We start from the raw sequence: 22,959 nt of genomic DNA, 5'->3' as shown, positions 1-22,959 counted from the left end.
AGGCCATTAAGTATGACAATACAAGTAGGTAAAACCATAAAAAGGGCAAAAGAATAATTGGTTTCATACATAGTGAATACAAAAGCCATAAAGTAATGTTGAACTTATTCCTTAGTTAAGCTGCATTCAGAGTCTTGTATTTGGCATTGTGCATCCCATTACAGGAAAGTTAAAAAAGTAGTGGAAAGGGTGGTGCATAAATTCTCTGGGATATCATCAGGAATCCTAGGCTATAATTATGAAAACTTGAGCGAAGTTAGAACTTTCTTCATATGAATGGTGAACTGATATGAGTTCTTTAAGATTATGAGGGCTTATGATTGGTTAAAAGGGAGGTCTTGTGGTGCAGTAGCAGCGTTCCTACCTCTCGGCCAGAAGTTCCAGGTTCAAGTTCTACTTGAGCACTTGATGGCCACGAAAGGTGCATTCATAACGTGGCCAAACAGGTTGATTGTAAGATTGTAAATCCAATTTGTCTAATGGCAGGTGGTAAGAGTGGGAGAGCTCCCTGGTTAGCCAAACTGCAGAGGGCAATGGAAAACCATTGAGTACTTTGCCAAGCATAATCATGGGCCAATCCAGTGATCGCCAATGCCCCCTCAGGGCATGGTACCTGAAGGAGGAGCAAGATATGTTAAATAGTAATAGTTTGTTATCACTGGTGGCAATGACATAAGTTGATGGCCAGCACATACAGAGGCTGCAGTATTGTGTAATTTAATACCACAGGGCCCCCATTCAGTTGCAAAGCACTCGCCATTTACAGATGCCCAAGGTAATTTTATGTAAAAACGGAACCGTAAACGTCATGTTTAGCAATATCAGAAATTACGTTTTCTCCTCAATTATAGGGCACAATCTATTTGAAAATGCCATTAATTCAATTCAGGGTTTTGTACTTCAGACCATGATATCACCAGCCTTAACAGCACACTTCTAGAATCAAATTATAGGACTCTAACTGTACAAATTATTCAGTAATTTGGGTCAGTATCTACAAATGTATAAATAACAGCAAGCAGCATTGACAGTGGAAACAGTATTCAAAAATTGACAATGATTGTACTAATGAATAGGAGCTTGCTTGCTTAGTGATACAGTCACACTGACTCCTCAGCAGCATGCTATCACATGAACGCTGTGTTCTCAAAAAGTTGGTTTGTCAACAGGATCAAGTACATAACACATTTCTTGCCTGCAGCATAACTTTTGTAACAAAAGTGCCTTTTATGTGAAGGGAAAAATATTTTCTTTGAATTGTGGCAATGGGAGTAATGAATTTCATAGGATTTTAGAATGATATAGCACAGAAGACCACTGAGCCTGTCATATTGAAGCAATTAATACTCATCACAGAGCTTATGCAATTTCTCAAAAGGGGAATTTGACTCTTTATAACCATATAATAGTGCGTACACATTGATTTCAGAAAATAAAATGTAATCTGATACATTCCTAGAGTTTATTCTGTGATATTATTGTACAAACGCTTAACATTTTCACGTGAAATTCTTCTGTTGGTTGTTTTAACTAAGTGTTCGACCATTCGCTGTATACGTTGCTGATATCGCACAGCATGATTTCTCAGGTAGTTTGACAGCATCGCCAAAATAACTGCAGAGTGGGATGTTTTTGTTTCCAGGACTGTCACTGACCTCATCTCCTCTGGAGATCTTCCTCCCACAACTTCCAACCTGATAGTCACCCAACCTCGGACGGCCCGCTTCTATCTCCAACCCAAAATCCACAAACAGAACTGTCCCGGTAGACCGATCGTGTCAGCTTGCTCCTGCCCCACGGAACTCATTTCTCGTTATCTTGACTCCCTTCTCTCTCCCCTTGTCCAGTCCCTTCCCTTCTACATCCGTGATTCCTCTGACACCTTACGTCGCATCAACAATTTCCAGTTCCCTGGCCCCAACCGCTTCCTCTTCACCATGGACGTCCAATCCCTCTACACCTCCATCCCCCACCAGGATGGTCTGAGGGCCCTTAGCTTCTTCCTCGAACAGAGGCCCGAACAATCCCCATCCAACACTACTCTCCTCCATCTGGCTGAACTTGTTCTCACACTGAACGATTTCTCCTTCAACTCCTCTCACTTCCTCCAAATAAAAGGTGTGGCTATGGGTACCTGCATGGGCCCCAGCTATGCCTGTCTCTTTATGGGGTATGTGGAACATTCCTTGTTCCAGTCCTACTCCGGCCCCCTTCCACAACTCTTTCTCCGGTACATCGATGATTAATTCGGTGCTGCTTCGTGCTCTCGTCGGGACTTGGAAAAATTTATTAATTTTGCTTCCAATCTCCACCCCTCCAACATTTTCATGTGGTCCATCTCTGACACTTCCCTTCCCTTCCTTGACCTCTCTGTCTCAATCTCTGGTGACAGACTGTCCACCAATATCCATTACAAGCCTACCGACTCCCACAGCTACCTCGACTACAGCTCCTCACACCCCGCTTCTTGTAAGGACTCCATCCCATTCTCTCAGTTCCTTCGCCTCCGTCGCATCTGTTCTGATGATGCTACCTTCAAAAACAGTTCCTCTGACATGTCCTCCTTCTTCCTTAACCGAGGTTTTCCACCGACGGTCATTGACGGGGCCCTCAATCGTGTCCGGCCCATCTCCTGCGCATCTGCCCGCATGCCTTCTCCACCCTCCCAGAAACATGATAGGGTCCCCCTTGTCCTCACTTATCACCCCACCAGCCTCCGCATTCAAAGGATCATCCTCCACAATTTCCGCCAACTCCAGCATGATGCCACCACCAAACACATCTTCCCTTCACCACCCCCCGGCAGCATTCCATAGGGATCGTTCCCTCTGAGACACCCTGGTCCACTCCTCCATCACCCCCTATTCCTCAACCCCCACCTATGGCACCTCCCCATGCCCACGCAAAAGATGCAACACCTGCCCCTTCACTTCCTCTCTCCTCACCGTCCAAGGGCCCAAACACTCCTTTCAAGTGAAGCAGCATTTCACTTGCAATTCCCCCAACTTAGTCTACTGCATTCGTTGCTCCCAATGTGGTCTCCTCTACATTGGAGAGACCAAACGTAAACTGGGCGACTGCTTTGCAGAACACCTGTGGTCTGTCCACAAGAATGACCCAAACCTCCCTGTCACTTGCCATTTTAACACTCCACCCTGCTCTCTTGCCCACATGTCTGTCCTTGGCTTGCTGCATTGTTCCAGTGAAGCCCAACGCAAACTGGAGGAACAACACCTCATCTTCCGACTAGGCACTTTACAGCCTTCCGGACTGAATATTGAATTCAACAACTTTAGACCTTGAGCTCCCTCCTCCATCCCCACCCCCTTTCTGTTTCTTCCCCCTTCCTTTTGTTTTTTCCAATAATTTATATAGAATTTTCTTTTCCCACCTATTTCCATTATTTTTAAATCTTTTATGCCTCCCCACCCCCAGAGCTGTACCTTGAGTGCCGTACCATTCATTCTTAATTAGCACATTCGTTTAGATAATATCACCAACTTCAACACCTCTGTGTTCTTTTGTTCTTTTGTCTGTGACATCTTTTGATTATCTGCTCCTAACACTGCTTGCTTGTCCCTACAACCACACCACCACCCCCTCCACTTCTCTCCCCACCCTCCCGTTCCACCTTCAACCAGCTTATATTTCACCCCTCTCCTTGGATTCACCCAGTTCTGTTGAAGGGTCATGAGGACTGGAAACGTCAACTCTTTTCTTCTCCGCCGATGCTGCCAGACCTGCTGAGTTTTTCCAGGTAATTCTGTTTTTGTTTTTGTTTTGGATTTCCAGCATCCGCAGTTTTTTGTTTCTATCTCTTTGTTTATTATCTTACTGGTCAGTGAGTGCACAGTCCCAAAGGAGTAATTTAAAAAAAAAACAGAGGAAAGACAGTTCCATACAAGTGTAGAAGAGTATAAAAAGCAATTATTTGAATAACCTTACCCATTATTCATCATAGAGGCTGAGACTTGATTATTTTTTGGTTTAGCCTATATCTAAATCCTACGAATAGTCAAGTCCACTTACTTTTAAATAGGGTTATTATCTTCAATTTTTTGATCATATATCTTATTGTTAACACTTCCCAAATTTTAATGATCTTTGTGGATAATTACCATGAGCTTAGTCAGCCGGAGATGGTAATAATGTTACTGGACTGGTAATCCAGAGGCCCCGACTATTACACAGGAGACATTAGTTCAGATCCCACCATGGCAGATGGAGGAATTTAAATTCAATTAATTAATAAACCTGGATTAAAATCATTATTAATTATAATGTAACTACCGGATTGTTGCAAAAGTTCATCTGGTTCACTAATGCCTTTCAGGGCAGGAAATCTGCTGACCTTACCTAGTCTGGCCTACATCTGACTCCAGATCTATACCGGTGTGATTGATTGCGAACTGCCTTCTGAAATGGCCTAGCAAGTCATTCAGTTGTAGATGGCTCACCACCACCTGGGTTAAGGGCAATTAGGGATGGACCAAATGCTGGTGTTACGCTCACATCTGAAGAACAAATTTTAAAAACTCCCATTGGATGGAAAATGAACATGATTTTTGAATTAAAGCTTGGTTATGTAACCTTGACCATGTGTATGTAGGATCTTAACTCATTGCACTGGTCTGAATTATACTTGGTTAACCTTTAGGATTGCTCTAATGCATTTCACAGTGCAAATGACACACTGGCAGCGGCACCAACACATACGTTGGGGACTGCTTCACTGCCTCCTTCTGGAGCTAAAGTGTAATCGCCAGAAAATTTATAGTGATAGTGCTTTCCTACAAGTTCACAGTTGTAATTCTTTCCATTATAAGGCTGCATGCATCCACCCACATTGGCCAGCAAATACAATATTAGCCGTTGCTAGTCCTATTCCCAATATCAGGGAAGATCCACAACCAGAATGAGAGAGACACAATTGTGGGCTTGTATTAGCTAGAGATGAATACAATTGCATGTGAACAGTTCATTTTAAATTGTGTTGCAATGCTGCTGATTTCCCCTCCCCCTGCCCGCCCACCCCAGATATATAAATGGCTGTTGTAAGTTTAGCTTTATGCTATCTTCACTACCACTGTATTTTCTGCAATTCTTTTGCAACATAATTGGTGGAGAGTAAATGTTTTATGTAGGGGAAGAAAAATCATTTTTTTCCATTTTTTTTATTACAGAGAGAACTATTAAAATACAAACAAGAAACCAGGAATTTGCAGGGAGTAAAGGTAAGAATAGGGGTGCTGATATATGTCATATCTGAAATGAGTTTTCCCATATAAATGAACTTATTAACGTAGCCTAACCTATGTTGTCCAACCCAAGAGTCAAACATAACTTGAGCCCAAATCTATTATCTCGCATGGCATTTTTAGAGGAGCTTAGTTTAAAATATATTTCGCAGCAAGGTAGAATCAGTGCAGCAATTTTGTGCTTCTTTAAACTTGGTATTTCAGCGATGCTTTCCCTATGTGTGTACGTAGGAAGGATTTAATACAAGTGTGATGACATTTGTATGGCAGGACACTCCATAATTGGCTGACAGATTATAATGACATAGATATTGATGACCATTTCCCAGCTCATTGAAACATACATTTTTTTCCTCAGGATGCATTGCAGCATCGGATGGCACAGCAGGAAAGTTCCATTCTTCAGCTGAAACAGGAGTTGCTGAGAGCAAGCATGGCAAAAGATGAGCTACTGAGTGAAAATGTGAGGATCTAACACTCTAGTGCTTGTAAGCACTTGTAGGAATTAAGATCTGTAACAGTATCTGTAAGTTTGTACCAAGGTGCAACATCATTTTGCCTTTTTTTAGTTGAAATATACTGCTATCTCAGATGATAAATGCAGCAAGAAGATGTGCTAAAGATTGCGAACAAAGAAGGCAAGGCTAGATCATGTCCTTGGAAATATCAGGAAATCGTTACTGCTCACCTACTGTCACAACAGGCCTGTTCATCAGCTTTATAATAACTAATTAATCATCTGTGTTGTTGGTCAAAGTGAGGCAGTAGGGTAAATAGACATTGGTGAAGTGTTTTTTGACTGGCTCATATTGTTAACCAATCAGTATAATTAGATTGGCTCCACTTTTTACCTATCATGAAGCATGACAGATTTTGTGTTCGGGACATGTTTGAAGTGTAACACCCTATTCAGGGACTTTTAATGTATTAATTACCATTATTATCAATAGGTATGCATGACATTGAAAAACTTTGGAAAACCATTTGTAGCCTGTGAGTGGGATATAGGTTTTGTTGATTGTTGATTATTTTGTTTGCAGCATGAGTTTGAAATATGACTAGTTTTGTTTAATTTTTGGCTGACATTTATAAACTTACCTTTGAGGAATTAAATGACTGACCCAGGAAAAGAAAAACAATATTACAGAATGGAGCACGTTTGACAATTGATAAACATACAGTCTTCAATGGACACATAACAGACTACCTAAGCATTAATTTACATTGTCCAGAACAGCATAACAATAAATGGATGTAACTAATAAGGAGATGCACATTGGTGCCCATGTTGAAATAAAAATAATCCTAGGACAAATAATCAATAGCATTAACTTGCACTTTTATAACTCTTTAAATTCCCCAAAAATCCCCAAAAAGTACTTAATGTAAAGGAGAGGGAAACAGAGTAGACAATAGAAAGAGGTACACTATGAGGGGGTATTTGAAGATGGGCAGGGATGCAGTAAGATCAAGAAGTTTAGGAGGAGAATTCCAGACTATAAGGCATTGATAGCTAAAGACCTTTCACCAGTGATAGAATAGGGAAAGGAAGTTGGAATAACTTATACAGATCAGAATGTAGGACTGAAGATTGCAGAGGTAAGGTGAGGTCAAGGTTACAGATGGATTCTTAACCGAGGATGATGTTTTTTTCAAATCATTGCAGTGTGACTGAGGAATCGATGCAGGTCAGTGAGGATAAGGTTTGGTAGGTAAGTGCAACCTAATTTGGGATAGTTTGTGGGCAGATGAAGCAAAAACAGAAAATGCTGTAAACATTCAGCAGGGCAGTTAGCATCTGTGGGGGAGATAAAAAACAACTTTTAAAAAGGACAGAACAAAGGTAAGTGGGAGGGGAGAAAACCATTGATGATTTGCATTTTGTGTAGGGTGGAACACAAGACTGAGAATCACTTTGGAGAGGTTAATCCTGGAGATGACGAAAGCATGGATGAACATTTCATTGGCAGTGAGGGTAAAGTAATGCAAAAGTGAACAAAAATACAGAGATCAAAATGGATGGTCTTGGCAATTTCCAAGATATAGGTTTCAAAGTTCAGCTCAGGATCCAACTGGACACCTAGGCTGGGCATCTACTGATGTTTATTTAGAAAATCATATTTTCTTTTGGAAATTGCACAGCCCATTGGTACAGGTCTAAAAATGTGCCCATTTTAGAAGGAATTGTAGGATGAAAGGGGAGGTAAAAAAATCCCTATACTCGTAATTACTCATTTGACTTGTGATAGTTCTCTCCCCTTGTTGATTTCGTGAAATGGCTACTGGAAAAGGTTATTTCTGTCACTTTCATTTTGTATTGATAGCTTGACCTACAAAGGAAGACTGAAGAAAGGAACAGACTCCTTGGGGAATTTAAAGTAAGGATTTCTAAAACTCTTACTGGTAAATAATTACATTGTTAAGACCAAACAATATATGGTAGCTTCAATTTATTGTAAAGTGATCTAATTGTCACCAACTATAATCTGGTGGAATACAGGTCAATTGTAACTTATTAAAATGATTAGAATGTAACCGAATGTAAGTAAATTATTTCATGACACTTCTTGTTTGGAATATTTGTCACAAAACTGCTTGTGTAATATCTATAACAGCATTTGCTTTGAACACCTTACTAGTTCTATTAGTAGATATAGTGCTATTATATGTCCCTCTGTGAAGAAGATAATCTTAGCTGATACCCTGGTGCCGAGAGGGCCCTACTTTGTTGTGAATGCTGACCTTCAAATATTTTGTTGAGCCAAAACCTCATCTTTCTGTTTTCAGTGGCTTAGGCATAATTACACATCCCTGACACTTTTTAAAAAAGAGTTCTGACCAACATTGCTCCATCAACTTTTACCATCATAAGCAGATATGCAAATCATTCAATACATAGCCTTTTTTAGAACCTTGCAAAATAGCTGCTGTGTTTGCATGTATAACAGTTCAATGTATTATTTAATATAACAATAAATTAATTTATTTAATATATATTATTGAATGTGTGTCAGATTATGGGTTAATAGAATAGTTATGGCAATGAGGGAGGTAGGCCATGGTGTAAAAATGACATCAATAACCATGTTATAGAGACTCTACAGCGGGCTAAGCTGGCAGCAATCAGGGAAGATGTGCCTACTCAGTTACCCACTTTGTATATATTGTACGTCGTGTAGATAAACTAGTTTGAAGTAAGTACTGTAATCTGGCTACTGTCCCTCAGATATGATATACCATATTGCAAGTATATGAAACAATATGGAGTGCTTTGAGGCTTTTCTGAGAAGCATGTTAAGGTGTTACAAAAATGCAAATCTATTTTCCTTTGTGATGAATTATATTTTCTTGCAGAGAGAGCTGGGTCAGAAGGACCGACAATTCCAGCAGCAGCAGGCCAAACTGGATGATACTCTGCGGAAGCTAACAGAAGCCACTCATGTAAAGGTATTGGAAAGGAGTTTCATCCAGTAGAATGTGTTACATTTGAGACCCTGGGCTTTATTGTATTACATTTCAAACTTCAGAAGAAGTGTGAAATATTCACCTAAATGACCTGTACATTCCTAAAACTTCAAGAATTAAATAGTATTGAGGCAAAATAATACAATCTGTTAATCTATTCCTGTGATCTTATGAATAAATTCAACAATATTCTGCGATTTTGGACATTGCTTTCTTTCTGTGCGCCAAAATCAGACAGAAAGTAATAAAGTAAAAGGCATGCATACTTTGAGATTCAAAAAAGCTTCCAGTGTTAAAAATGATTAAAGCACCTGAAATATGTTTACTATTTATACTTAGCAATGCCGGTACCTGCTGATAACTACAACTTGCTCATAATCAATGATTGACTGAGTTTTTAATGTATTCAACAAATTTTCACAGAACATTGGTTTAGATTGTTGGGACAGAGCTTTTAACTGTATTCATTACAAGACAAGTGACTATCAAATGATTGTGCACTGTTGACTGTTGTTGTATTTCAATGAGCTGCAACTTGCTTAAAATGCTGTGCTGTACCTGATCCTTTGCATTAGATAGTGCTACAATTAACATGTAACAATTACAATGGTCCAGAATTTGCTGCAAAAACAACTGAGTTTACAGCACACACCATTATTAATGCATAAAAAATGCAGCAATTTGTGATGAGAAAGAGATACCCCTTGAGTTGCAAATCACCACCAAGTGTTAGACGATTTGTGCTAGTCTGCTGTTGGCCACGCAAAAAATTAAGCTCATCATCAACCACACTGTAAGAGTCAAGAAATTACTGTATTTGTACTGGAAAAAAGAATTAACCTTCCCAGAGAAAGATAGGGATGCTATTTAACTGTGTAAGGACTCTTTGATTTATCTTTCCAGTAGCCTTCTACTTTGAAAGCAGTTAGTAATTAAATTAGAATTGTTCCACATAAGCCACACAATGCATGCAACCAGGTCGCAAGCTAAACTGCTAAAATTATAAAACAAATTAAAGCTTTCATGAGGTAAAAAAGCATGAGAGAACACACCCAACTGAAAGGAAATGAAGAAGCATAGATTGGAAAGTAATTTACTGGGCACAGATATCACTAATTGAGAAAATGTGGACCTGTAACTGGCCTAATGAGAGGCTGGGAGTAAAGTCAATATTAAATTCATTTCACCTTTTCAGGATTTTGAATTATACCCCCTCCCCCCAAACCCCCAAATTAAAGTATGTGGGTCCGCTAGAGCTTAGGGAATTTATAAAGTGAGGCCCAGGAATATGAAAGGACACGTCAATTTATCCCGAGCAACATCCGCATGAATATTGCTTCCAATTCTAAGTAGAAAAATTCACCACAAGTAATGTTATGCATTGAATCTATTATTGCACCAAATCAGGTTCAATTTTACCTTTAGCTATCTCTATAACATATGTGTATGACACTCATTTTTCTTTCCATTGTGCAGAATCTTGAACTTATCATCGTTCCACTCATTCATAGATTTTTTTTTCTAATTCCTTTTGCAGCCCTTTCCCCAACACCGATATTCTGACAAAACTTTTGGCCCTGTTACAAGGTTCAACAGCATTTTAAAGTGAGTGACTGCACTGTCCCACATACACCAGAAAATTCCAAGTTTGCATCCCTGGCCTTTGCCAAGTCAGTTGACCCCAGGTGGCCTATAATGTGATAACTGCAATTAGCCTCAATATCCCTAGCTAGAATAGTATTCTGAATATTAACAAATTTTAACAGAAAATGCATGGGAGTACTCACCCTCTCAGAAGAACTTGATAAGGCTGTCTTGAACTCAAGACTGCTCTAGACAAAATAGGTCAAAATCCTACAGCAAAGGATTATGTTGTAATATTAAAGCAATAATTATTTTGTGTGAGAATTTCTATGGTATATGGTGATTTTTTAAAAATAAAATTGTATTATTCCTTTCAGAATGACTTGCAAAAAGACTTGGAACAGAAGGATATGCTTCTTCAACAGCTGTTTAACAGAGAGGAGGAGGAGGTATGATGTTATTATGTTTCCTATTACTAGCTTCTGAGGTATGATTCTATATAATTTAGCTATGTTAAGGTATCAATAATTAATGCATGGGAGTGAACGCAAGGCAGTTATCTCATTCCAGGCTCAAATATGACCAAAATTACATTTATAATTAAAATCATCTGAACCAAGAGATGAGAGCATCTTTAGAATAACAGAGCCAATTTTTATTTCCAAAAATAGATTCATTATGATCACTATCCAAAAAGAGATGAATTGGTCAATTATTTCATTGCTGTTTCTAGAACATTGGTCTCAGCAAAATGGCTGCCATTTTTACCTGAAAGAGAAAATGGGCTCCATTTAAACATTTAAAAGTAATTCATGAAGTACGTTGAGACAACCTGAAAGACACGATAAAGAATTAGATGAATGCAGTGTTTGTTTCAAGTGATTTTATTAGTTTAGGTGCTATGTTTTTGGTAAGCATCTCCCTCTCTCTCTCACTCTCTCTCTCCCCCTCCCTCCTTCCCTCATGAAATTCCTGATGAAAGATTAATGGCACAGGACGGTTGGTTTTATACTTTTAGTGAAAATGGGTATAATTTAAGAATGCGGTCCCCAAAATCAGTCAAAAAAATTCCTGCAATGAAGTTGATTTATTCATTCATCATAAATCAATGCTAAATTCATTTCACCTTTTCAGGATTTTGAATTATTCCATCCAAATTAAAGTATTTAAAGTAAAGGTTCTGTGATTCAATGATATTGGATAATATATGTGCATATATATTCAGTGATGATATCTACAGCTGTTTCCAGGAAATAACATTTTGCAGATGAAGCCCAATGCAGAGAAGTGTGAGGTGGTTCATTTTGGCAGGAAGAATGTGGTGAGGCAGTAGAAAATAAAGGAAGATACTCTAATGGTGCAGGAACAGTGGAGCCTCGGTGTATATGTACATAAGTCGTTGAAGATGGCAGGGCATATTGAGAGAACAGTTAATAAAGCAAGTAGCATCTTAGGCTTTGTTAATAAGAGCATTGAGTACAAGAGCAAGGAGGTCATGTTGAACTTGTATAAGGCACTAGTTAGGCCTCATCTGGAGTATTGTATCTAGTTCTGGGCGCCATATTTGAGGATGGATGTGAAAGCATTGTGGAGAATACAGAGGAGATTCATAAGAATGATTCCAGGGATGAAGAACTAAAGCTATCAGCAAAGATTGGAGAGATTGTTTTCCTTGGAGAAAAGAAAACTGAGAGGAGACTTGATAAAGTTATTTAAGATCCTGAGGGGTAGAGACAGGGTAAATAGTGAGAAACTGTTCCCACTCGAGAACATCAAGAACTAGAGAGCACAGATTCAAAATAATTGGCATAAGGAGTAAAAATGATATGAGGAAAATATTTTTCATTCAGAGGGTGATTTGAGCCTGGAACGAACTTCCTGAGAGGGTGGTGGAGGCAGTTTCGATTTAGGTATTCAAAAGGGAATTGGATTGCTATCTGAAAAGAAAGAATGTGCAAGGTTACGTGGATAAGGGAGGGGAGTGGGACAAGGTAGAATGCTCTTTCAGAGAGTCAGTGCAGACTTGATGGGCTGAATGGCCTCCTTCAGCACTGTAAATATTCTGTGATTCAGTGATATTGGATAATACCTGTGGATATTTATTCAGTGATGATCCACAGCTGTTTCCAGGGGCAGAATATTACGCTTGGCGTGCGGGCACGCGCCCAACTCGCCCAAGTGTAAAGTGACGCGCGATGACATCAAGGGAGCGTCCCGACGTCATCGCGTATTCTTGCAATATTTCGTTCGGTGGGTGCTCGCCAGAGTTGACTGCATGCCTGCAGACAATTAAAAGGCCTATTAAGGTCATTAAGAAGCTAATTAAAGTCAAATTTAAGTTGCCCGTCCAATCTAATGGTTGGCGGGCAGGCGAAAAGGCCAAGCTGGCCTTTACATTTTCTAGGAAACCTCATCCACGGGCAGGATAGGGTTTCCTAAAGCAAATAAACATTAAATAAAAATGTTATTTTTGAATTAAAAACATGTCCCAGCTCATGTGACAGAGACACATGTTTTATGACATCTTTATTTTCTTTACTTTTTTTTTTAGTAGTGCTTTATCTCCCTGAAGCAGCTCCGTGCCTCAGGGAAATTGAAGTGCGCTTTCACCTGCATGTGCGAACTGTGCGCTAGGCCCGCTCTCCCTCTTCCCCACTCCCCCCACCACCCCACCCCACCCACACACACACACTCACACACACAGAGGCAGCGCTCAGCGTTGCCGCTCGCATTCCATGCTGGGCGGGCCTCAATTGGCCTACCTGCTTGAAATCGTGGCGCGGAGCTGATCGTGGTCGGCATCCCGACAGCCCCTGCCAAGGGCAAAATCCTGCCCCAGGAAATAACAGCTTGTATATGCTGTATACCTAGGTTAACAACTTGGCGTGTAATACAATCTAGTATCATTTTGAGGAAATGAGACAGCATAGAGTGTGAAAATAAAATGTGAGCAATTGATTGATGTTGTCTCAATCCTAAAAATATGCTTTTACACTGGGACATGTTCTTTGTATATACTTTCAATAGCTGTTCTGAAAGCTCTGCCAGCAAAAGTGTCAAGGGAATCGTGTGATACTCAACTTCTAATTGTGCACCAGAAATACTGTTTAAATCGTGAAAGAAAATCAGAAGTTATCTCAGGATGTTAAAAAATCAGCTGATACAAGAGTGCACCATTACTCCCGTATAGTGTAAGCCTTTAACATACAAAATGGAACACTAAAAGGTGACCTTTACATGGTCTCCTATTTATTGTTTCTTGCCACTTACTTTCAGATGTCTGCAGTGTTGACTTTACAAAGTCTCAATAGTAGAAAAAACCTCAAAGAATGAGCCAATAAATGATCATGCATTTATATTTAATCACAGAAGCAAAAGTGAAAATCATAAATAAATCTGTGTGTGGTTTCGTCAAATAGCTAACAACCCATGATAGAGACACTGTCCTTTATTTATTACTATTTAAAACATATATTTTTAAAGCTATTTACAACTAAGTGTTTATGTAACAATTTTAATAGAGTTTACTTTCAGGTTTTAACAAATTCAGTAAATGTTTTATTACAATCTACACATAGTGATAAACAAGATAAGGTCCTCTACCTATGAAAAGGTTAAACTAGTTAATCTGTCATCACAAACTGAGCAGTGTACTATACTTAATTGGGGTTATCTCTGCCTTTAATCATCCCTGAAGGAAGCTGTTTGAAATTGAATTGTTCAGCATCCTTGCTGGTATATCCCATGATTAGAGCCAATGCTTTCATTTCTTCTGATTTACCTTGACCAGAAAGATAAGCCTTAATAGCGTGTAATATTTGAGGAATTAATTCCTTAGGGTTTTGGCAGCAACATTAAGACATTGTGAGGGACCAGACACATCTGTATTCTCAGTTGTTTACTGAACATTGTGAATAATGCTGTCTGTTCTATGGCTACAGCCAGTGGGTCTATAGATCACAAGCATCAGATGAAACCTTGGATGATCATGTTTAGAAAGGATGATTTGTGTAACAGACCTTAATGTTTTTACCCACTGATTCAAGGCAAACCTGAATCCAAACTTTTTCAGAGCATATAGATGCTTCACTCTCAACAATTGCAAGACTTCTTACATAGAATTACACATGAAGCATAAAACAGATATTGGCTGTTCAGCCCAACCAGTCCCTGTTGGTGCTAATCCTCCACACAAGCAGCAGGTTTAAACCCATGTACCTGCCTTGTTCATGTATCCCTTTTATCCCTCTTCCCTTCAACCATTTATCAAACCTATTCTTAATTGTTGACAATCAAGTAGATGCACAAGTTTTCTCATCATATCAGATGATTGATTACCCAAACAAGTTCATCTTAACCCTCCTGGTTTGTCCTCAGTAAAATCCTTAACATCCTATAGATCCTTCCTCCTTCGTTAACATGAAATTAAGACCCTACTGAGGAAATCCAACAAATCTGCTTCTACAACTGTTCATAAGTTAAGTCTGATTTAAAATTTACTGCTACTATGCGGGTTTCTCAAGGGTCAGGAAAGCTGGCAGTGAAAGGGAGGCAGGAGCTGCTGGCTCCACAAGATGAGTAAGTGCCTTTTCCAGAAGTGCTTCCCTGGACCTATCAGGTAAGCCATCGGCTTCTCCACTGCTGATCGTGGCTTTTCTCCTCCCTCTTGCTGCAATCGTCGACCTTGTCCCCTCACTCCTGCCTCCTTCAGACCTGAAGACTTTTTTGTCTCTCAAGCCCCAATGTCTAACCTTAAACACCCTCCCCAGCCCCAAGTTGCTGACCTTTGCCCTCAAGCCACGATGGTGATTTTCACCCTCCCAATTGCCAGAGACCATCCCCAAGGTTTTCCAGCTGCAGCCTTCATTCTGCTGACTTTCCCTACTTGCCACTGGCCACTTGGCAGGGAAAGGACCACTGTGTCTGTGGTCCTGCCAGGTTCTTCAGCCATTTTCAACCTCCACTGCACTTTTTCAGCCTTCCTGTAAATACCAGGACCAATGAGTTTGAGTTAACTCAGTGTAAATGAAATGTAGTATCTTCCAGATGGAAATGCTTTAATATTATCCTGTTTAAACAGAATAATTCACATTGAAATTCATAAGGAACCCTTTACTCCTTATTTACATTTCATCAGGTATCTGGTTATCCTTGTAAACCGTCAGTGAGTAATGGCTATGTCCACTCCATGAGCAAAACCACTTCTCCAGGGTATAGAGGGGTGAGTAGAAATTTGATAAATTATTCTTTGCCCTATTTTTGCTGAAGTTTCTCTTTTGCATAAAATTTTTATCTTCATTAAAAATATGCTACCCATAAGATTTCCCAGTAGCCAACTGCAAATGATTTCTAGATAAACATGGGGTAACTGCATCATACTTATATATCAATTATACCATATTAATTATATAGTACACTAGCAATCAACATCAGTACAACCTGTGCTGACAATATAAGGGTAACAAACCAGCTCAGTGTTAAATGAATGTGGGGCTGCTGTGATCATCTCTCCTGACTCTTCAGGTGGGAGTGTTGGAAACCCCATCATTCAAAAATTCCTGCCAAGGAGTTAGGCCACTAAGTTCCTAGAATTTAGATGAACAGAATCATGTTAAAGCAGCTAATCTCTGTTACCATGCATCATTACTTCTAATTTGTTGATTTTAAAGTACTGATACAGCCCATTCAATCTGTGTTGGTGTTAAATCTTCAACTGGAATGTCCACTCTAACTCTGTTTCCTTGAAACATTTTCTGTATCCTTTTTAATTCTTGTTTAAATACTTAACACATGTCATCGTATCAGCCTTAATGGCCCCTTGTGGTAAAGGATTCAATAGTCTAATAACTTATATAACATTCCCCTATGATTTTTTAGTTACCAGGATGGGATTTTCCTGCTCTGTACTATAACCTGTAATTCTTTGTAATATTCTAGTGAACTCTTGTTGTATCTTTCTATGATTCTATTTTCTTCCCTATAATGGAATAGTGACCAGAGCTACATGTGTACTCTAAACATGATCTGATACACGTGGTGCATTATTTCTGATTGATCAACTGTTGGTTGCTATTCAATAATTGTTAACCCTGGGATTGTGGTTTGAGGAGAAATTGGGCTGATTAGAGAGGAGATCTCATTGAAACATATAAAATTCTGACAGGGATGGACGGACTGGATGCAAGAATGATATTTCTTCTGGCTGGGGGGTCTAGAACAAGGGGTCACAGTCTCAGGATACAGCGTAGGCCATTTAGGACGGAGATGAGGAGAAACTTCATCATTCAGAGGGTGATGAACCTATGGAATTCTCAACCACAGAAGGCTGTGGATGTCAGGTCACTAAATATACTTAAGACGAAAATAGATTTCTGGACTCTAAAGGCATCAAAGGTTATGGGTAGAGGGGAGTTGAGGAGAAATGTTTTCACCCAAAGGATGGTGGGAGGCTGAAACTCACTGCCTGAAATGACAGTTGAGTCAGAAACTCTAGGAACATTTAAGAAATATTTAGATATTCACTTGCGTTGCCATAGAGTTAGAAAATTGTATTAGGGTGGTCAGATCTTTGTTGACCGGCACAGACACGATGGGCTGAATGGCCTCCTCCTTTGCTGTAGACTGAGTCTATGATGTTCCTGGTATGTAGGGTGTACTGACATCGAACATTCATTATTTTCCACAAGCAAAAAAGAGTTTGTTTAAAAGGTACTATTTTTCTTCTTTGATAGTATATAGCAGATAGTTTGATGTTGGTTATCTTTTGTCAGATAGTTATGATTGGCAGTAGGTGAAAAGCAAAAACTTGAAAAATACTAAAATCTGAAATAAAAAGGGCAAAATATTTGGCAGAGGCATAAAACGGACAATATTGAATTGGCTGCATGTTAAATTCCATAGAAAGGAAATGGAGTTGGCTTGTATTACAGGCGCTTGTTACAATCACTCATTTTATGCTTCTGCCAAAGTCGAGAAAGAGTAGCGAATACATGGAGAACATATTGGTCAGCATTTTGTGAGAAACCCTGGCCCCAGTAACAACAATGAGGTGGGAAGAGTGTGGTGGGCTGGAAAACCAGAAAGTGTGGGATGGCAGACCTGATCGGGGCGATTGGTTAGATCGCAGGGATGTGGGGTGCCCTTGTTCGTCAGATCATGGAGTGGTGGAGGTGTGGAGCTGGTGATGGCTCGGTCGGGGTCTGATCAAAGAAGGGGAAGCAGACAGATTGGGAGGGGTGGGGGGGTTTACAGAGTAGCTCTTTGGGTCATGGGAGACAATCTTATCCTACAAGCAACGTGCGATAAAGGCACTTAACCTTATGGATCCAGCCCTTCTCTCCCTTTTTTACCAGCTGGGTTTCCCAAGGCCTGGAAAAAGCATGGGTTAAAAGTAAAAACTGCTAAAATGAAGGCACACAGCCTCCTTAAAAGGTTTAAGACCAACCCACTACCTGACAGAGGATTGGTTGCCCATTCCCACGCCCCATCCCTCCTCTGTTCAAACTGGAAATAGCCAGGTTTGAAGTAGGTCAGGTTTGTGTTTCAGCTTTTTAACTTCCAAGCTCTCATTCATTTGGTGTGGTTAAAATTGCCCATTATATATCCGTGGACTTGATTCTAATCCATTCTCCATTGTGTTAAGTTGGCATTTTCCATTGAAGGAGAATGATACCTTCCAGTTTAAGACAGCTAAGTGTTAGATTGAAGCAGGTCGCAGCTGGTTAAATTACTGAGATCAGTCAGCAGTGCTCATTCTGTTGTGTAATAAAGCACATTACATAACCAAAGAGCTATCTTTCATGATATGAGCTGTACAAAAGGCTAGGCATTTTTTTGAGAATTGAGTTAAAATCAACCCCTATGACCTTCCCTTAACAGCGTACTTACAAAAGGTAGTACAGTTGTATCTTTTCCCCAGGCTTCAACATGGCTTTCACTTTTGTTTTCAATGGAGGAACGCCCAAATTCTCTTTGCTGCTGATTTGCAATACAAATAAAATTGCTTGGTTTGTCTTATGTGAAACTTGAAAGTGCGTTGCACCCAATGTTATGAAAATTTATCAAGCCATGAGAAAAGGCCACTCCAGCCCCATATGCTTTAAAAAAAAAATCCACCTACTTCTAATGCTTGTTGGGAAGTGCAAATTATAAAAATCAAACAAGCCCAGCTCATAACGGTTGATCAAAATTAACGGACAGAAAAGTCAGAGCCTGGCAGTGCGTAAGCTTGTGCTGTGCAACGGAAGCAAAGAAAGATAATCTTTACTCGCTCGGGACAAAAGGAATAATCCAAACGAAATGGTCAAAAATGCATTGCTGAACAATTCTATAATTGTTATCAGTAATCATCATCAAATCAGATCCTCAGCAGGTCAGGCAGCCTCTGAGGAGGGAAACAGAGTTAACATTTAAGGTTGTGATAACCTTTCATAAGACCCTTCATCCATAATTATTATTGTTGCCTTATGAAAGAAACTTTCATAAATCCTCCCATGTCATTAATTGCCTATTTAAGGGCATCAATTGGCGACAGGGTGGGAAGGCTGTCCACAGGCCTTCTCGTCAGGTACCTAATCAGGTCCCTGATATCTGATATTGATATTGATATCTGCGAGAAAATAAAGTAAAAATTAATGTTCAAGCTTTCAGGTAGGTTTAACTTCTCCTAGTTAAATCTTCAAAAGGAGCAATTCCAAAAAATGTGAGCTAAGTTACAGAGGAAAATTTAGTGCTCCACAGACATAATTATGCTGCAGCTGAAGGTTATGATGGTTTGATATTCCCTTGGGGATTACATGGAAAGACAGACTGATGTTAATATCTAGAGTTGAAGCTTTCAGATTTTATTGAACAGATGTAGTTCCTTCATTATCAGAAGGCTATTATTTTATCATTCATTGTGGTTCAATTGCAGTAAATATTTTGCTTTTAGTAGCAAATTCAGTAGAATGCTTTCAGCTACCCTTTGAAAACTCATCACACTCAGATCACTTATAAAATCTACTCATTGTCTGCTGTGTATTATCTGGTGTATCTGGTTTTAATGATTGCTGTATTCAATTTCTGACTACAAAACCAAGTTAAAATTACAGCCTATATTTGCATTATATTGCTGCTTTATACCTGATAAAAGTAAAAAAATTGTATGCCAGGAGATTCAGCAACAGTTGTCTGAAAAATCACAGCCCTTATTGTATTCATTGTGGACATTATTCTGTGGCACTCCTTGACTCCTTGTACATGTAATTGCAGACGGAAGACCTTCAGGTAGTACGAGATTCTCTGCGCAGTTTACGGAGTAGCTTTGCCGGTCATGACCCCCAGCACCACACAATCGACACACTGGAACAAGGAATCACAAGTTTACTGGAGCGACTGCATGTGGCCGAAACGCAGGGAAGAGTTGGCAACAAAGTAAGGATATATTTCCAGTCTGCGTAAAATAATCTACAAATGAGCCCTTTAGATGATTAATTTCCTTTGCATTTTTGGCCTGTTTAAATCAATAGGGACAAACTATGATTGCTTGCAATTGAGCTGTATGATATTATTAACATATGAATCATTACAGTAAATTATTTTGTTTACAATTTAACAAAGGTGTTAACAGATTAATTTTAAATGAGCTAAAGCTTTTAGTTCAGTAGTGATGTTTCATATAAATGTGTAAATGCATCATTATTAATATCTCACAGCTCCATTTCAACATCCACAAATTCAGAATATATTATTTTCTGCCACTAAGTGAAGCAGAATATTTAGTCACATTTAATTACCTAGTGATTTAAATATATCTTCACAGGATCATTCCAGAATAATTCTCTAAACCTGCCCTCCAATAAGGTTGTGAAGGCACTGTCCTTAATGGAAGTGCTTGCCACAGCTCTTTCCCTGTGGTGAAATTGGAAGATGGTCACAACAAATGATGCATGTCAGTTCTTTCTTTTTGGGGACAAAACCAGTGGCATTTAAATTTAACTTCATTTTTTTCATTAATTTCTTACAGATGAATCTTTAAAATCATGCACTCTCCAGTTGATGTTTTCATGCACTTCCACCACTTTCACAATAGGTTTTTTTGTCCTTGATTACAAAGTTGACATATCAGTGTTTTGGGGACACATTTATTTTTTCAGTAAAATTAGTGAACAGAAAGAAAGCCATAGTTCTAATTGTTACTGTGTGGATATCTAATGGCTGAGCCAGTAAATGCACATTTGATGTTGGACCAAGCCATAAAGACCTCAAGATCTTGGGTTCAATTCCTGGTCTATACTGGCTTAGCTGGGCCACTGTAATTGACCTAAAGGCCCCTAAGGGTAGGGAGAGAAAAAAATGTCAGTCACAGTTGCCTTGCCAGTGGCTACTGCAGATAAATATACATGTGTAGGTTTTGGGTAAGGGCAAGACTGATTTTGGATCAGCGCTGATGCCCTCCATGTTTTGAATAGTCCTCTGACATCAGGGGTTGAATTTGCCCAATAAAGCGAATGAGTGGATAATTGCAGGCTGGTGATTGAATGCAGTATGAAGTCTTCAGCCTAATTGTTGCATTTATGCTTTGCTATTTCATTTTATTTATATCTGCAGACTCCTGTGAAACATTCAAGAAGAAGAGAATCAAATACAGAGAGAGAATCCTGGCCATCAAATTCCAGTAAGCTCAGAAGCAAACATTTCACTAACTAATGTTTGTGTTACTTACAGGGAGAGAGGCAAACCTGAACTCCTTTATATTCTCACCGTCTGTCCGTAAGCAGAAGTGTTTTCGTTTCTGAAATAGGCTGAGGCGTGTTTCCCCAAACCCTTGGTTCATGAGGTCACTTTTTAAAGAGACTCGCAGCTAAATCTCTTTAGAATTAAATCAGAAGTATTGTTATTCATGCATTCAAACTCAGGGGATGATTATTACTTCATACACACGTACAGGCACAAGCACACAATAAGAAGATAGGAAATAGGAGTTTTTACAACTATGAATAATTTAAAAGAAAAAGAACCACAGATGTGGATATCAGTTGAAGTGATTGTCAGAGTCCAGAAAGTCAGAGTCCAGTGACGGTTCCTTCATGGAGGAATTACAGTTCAGGCGGCTTTAGCTAGCTGAAGCAGGAGTTTCAGAATTCCTTTAAAGTTGATGGTGACGCAGCACGATGAGACTGGTATACAGAGACTTGGTCTGTTCAGCAAGTAATGGCAGGAACCTTCATGAGAAACAGGGTTCGAGGAGGATTAGACTTGATGTAGGATGTTGGTCAGCCTGAAGTCCTGCTGTGATATTTGCAGGCTGGAAGTTAAACAGCAGACTGGGTGAGTCTAGAAATGTATTATTAAAACTTTCCAAGGGCCAGAAGCTTAGGTCATCTCTTGTTGCCCGTTAATGAGTCAGTTGCAGGCTAATAAACAGTTTCTATGCCTCTAGTCAAAATCCATTGTTCACCTTGGGAGATAGATGATCGCCATTAACGCCTCTGCAGGTATAATGAGTTTTGATGGCTCTCCCTTTGTTATAGGACCAGGCTGGGAGACAAATAGTGTGCTGATCCCCTGGTCTTTTTGATTGTATTGTGTCCTCATAATGAGAAGTGTGAGATTCCATAAGGACGAGGGTTGAGCTTTTGTTCTGTAACTGCTGTTAGAAATTTACAGAAACTGTAGCCAACTTGTGAATCGTGTGATCTGTAGCAGCCACCTTTTTGTTCAGCAAAGTCCATTTTTTAAATAAGCAAATAAGTAAGATTTGATTTAAGCAGTTTATGATTTCTTTCCTGTCTTAGGGACATGAGATTTTTTGGGGTTAAACAGCACTGTGAACTAATATGCAGGTTGATGTGATCTTCTAACTTTTCTATTTTGTTTTTGGAGAAAAAATTCTGTAAAACTGTGAACTTGTGGCCCTACAATTCCATGGCAGAGTGCTTTTTTTTTGCAAAAATATACTTTATTCCTAAATCTTCAAAAACATTTCGAACCATTTCAATATCACCATTACAAAAATACAATCAGGTTCAACTTTTACAACCTGAATCACAAGGTGTATCAGTACAAACAATGAATATTACAATCATTGGCAGACATTCATTTTAAGCTGTACAGCCTGAGGGGCTCTTTACAGTTCCCAGTCCCTCAGTGCACTGTGGCAGAAAGGTCTTAGACAGCGACCCTTCCCCATTGCGCCTTTGTGGCGGCTGCCCCAAGCTTAACTGTGTCCCTCAGCACGTAGTCCTGGACCTTGGAATGTGCCAGTCTGCAACACTCGGTTGGGGACCACTCTTTGCGCTGGAAAACCAACAAGTTTCGGGCAGACCAAAGAGCGTCTTTCACCGAGTTGATGATCCTCCAGCTGCAGTTGATGTTTGTCTTGGTGTGTGTCCCTGGGAACAGCCCGTAGAGCACAGAGTCCTCTGTCACAGAACTGCTCGGGATGAACCTCGACAGAAACCACTGCATCTCTCTCCAGACCTTCCATGGCAGAGTGCTGTCCTTTCTCAATCATGATATTCCATTGCATTTGGCTATAAGCAAATTTTACACATTGTAATATTTTCCTCCCTTTCTACCCATGTTTACTTTAGGCAAGGCATCTGTAGTTGCCGTTGTGTGTCAAAAATGTTTGGTTTTGATTTTTTTTTAAACATCAGTTTTCTTTCCC

At 39.6% G+C, this 22,959-nt stretch overlaps 1 protein-coding gene across 7 annotated transcripts in view; it reads left to right on the top strand.

Annotated features, from left to right (window-relative positions):
• Positions 1–22,959, top strand: part of LOC121269735 (dixin-like) — a 129,914-nt gene that overhangs the window by 103,452 nt on the left and 3,503 nt on the right. For 4 of the 7 annotated variants that reach the window (XM_041174605.1, XM_041174606.1, XM_041174604.1 and 1 more), the window contains 8 exons: positions 5,184–5,234; positions 5,617–5,721; positions 7,583–7,636; positions 8,613–8,705; positions 10,685–10,756; positions 15,445–15,528; positions 19,560–19,721; positions 20,898–20,964. In XM_041174605.1, coding sequence (XP_041030539.1) covers positions 5,184–5,234; positions 5,617–5,721; positions 7,583–7,636; positions 8,613–8,705; positions 10,685–10,756; positions 15,445–15,528; positions 19,560–19,721; positions 20,898–20,964 — 688 coding nt within the window. Of the gene's footprint in view, positions 1–5,183; positions 5,235–5,616; positions 5,722–7,582; positions 7,637–8,612; positions 8,706–10,260; positions 10,329–10,684; positions 10,757–15,444; positions 15,529–19,559; positions 19,722–20,897; positions 20,965–22,959 lie in introns of those variants that run through there. The other 3 variants (XR_005941399.1, XM_041174607.1, XM_041174608.1) reach the window with 3 other exon arrangements.

This window comes from Carcharodon carcharias, chromosome 25, assembly GCF_017639515.1.
Source record: "Carcharodon carcharias isolate sCarCar2 chromosome 25, sCarCar2.pri, whole genome shotgun sequence".
Lineage (NCBI taxonomy): Eukaryota > Metazoa > Chordata > Chondrichthyes > Lamniformes > Lamnidae > Carcharodon > Carcharodon carcharias.
The sequence above is the reverse complement of the archived record's forward strand: the minus strand, read 5'-3'. Positions and strand labels throughout refer to the sequence as shown.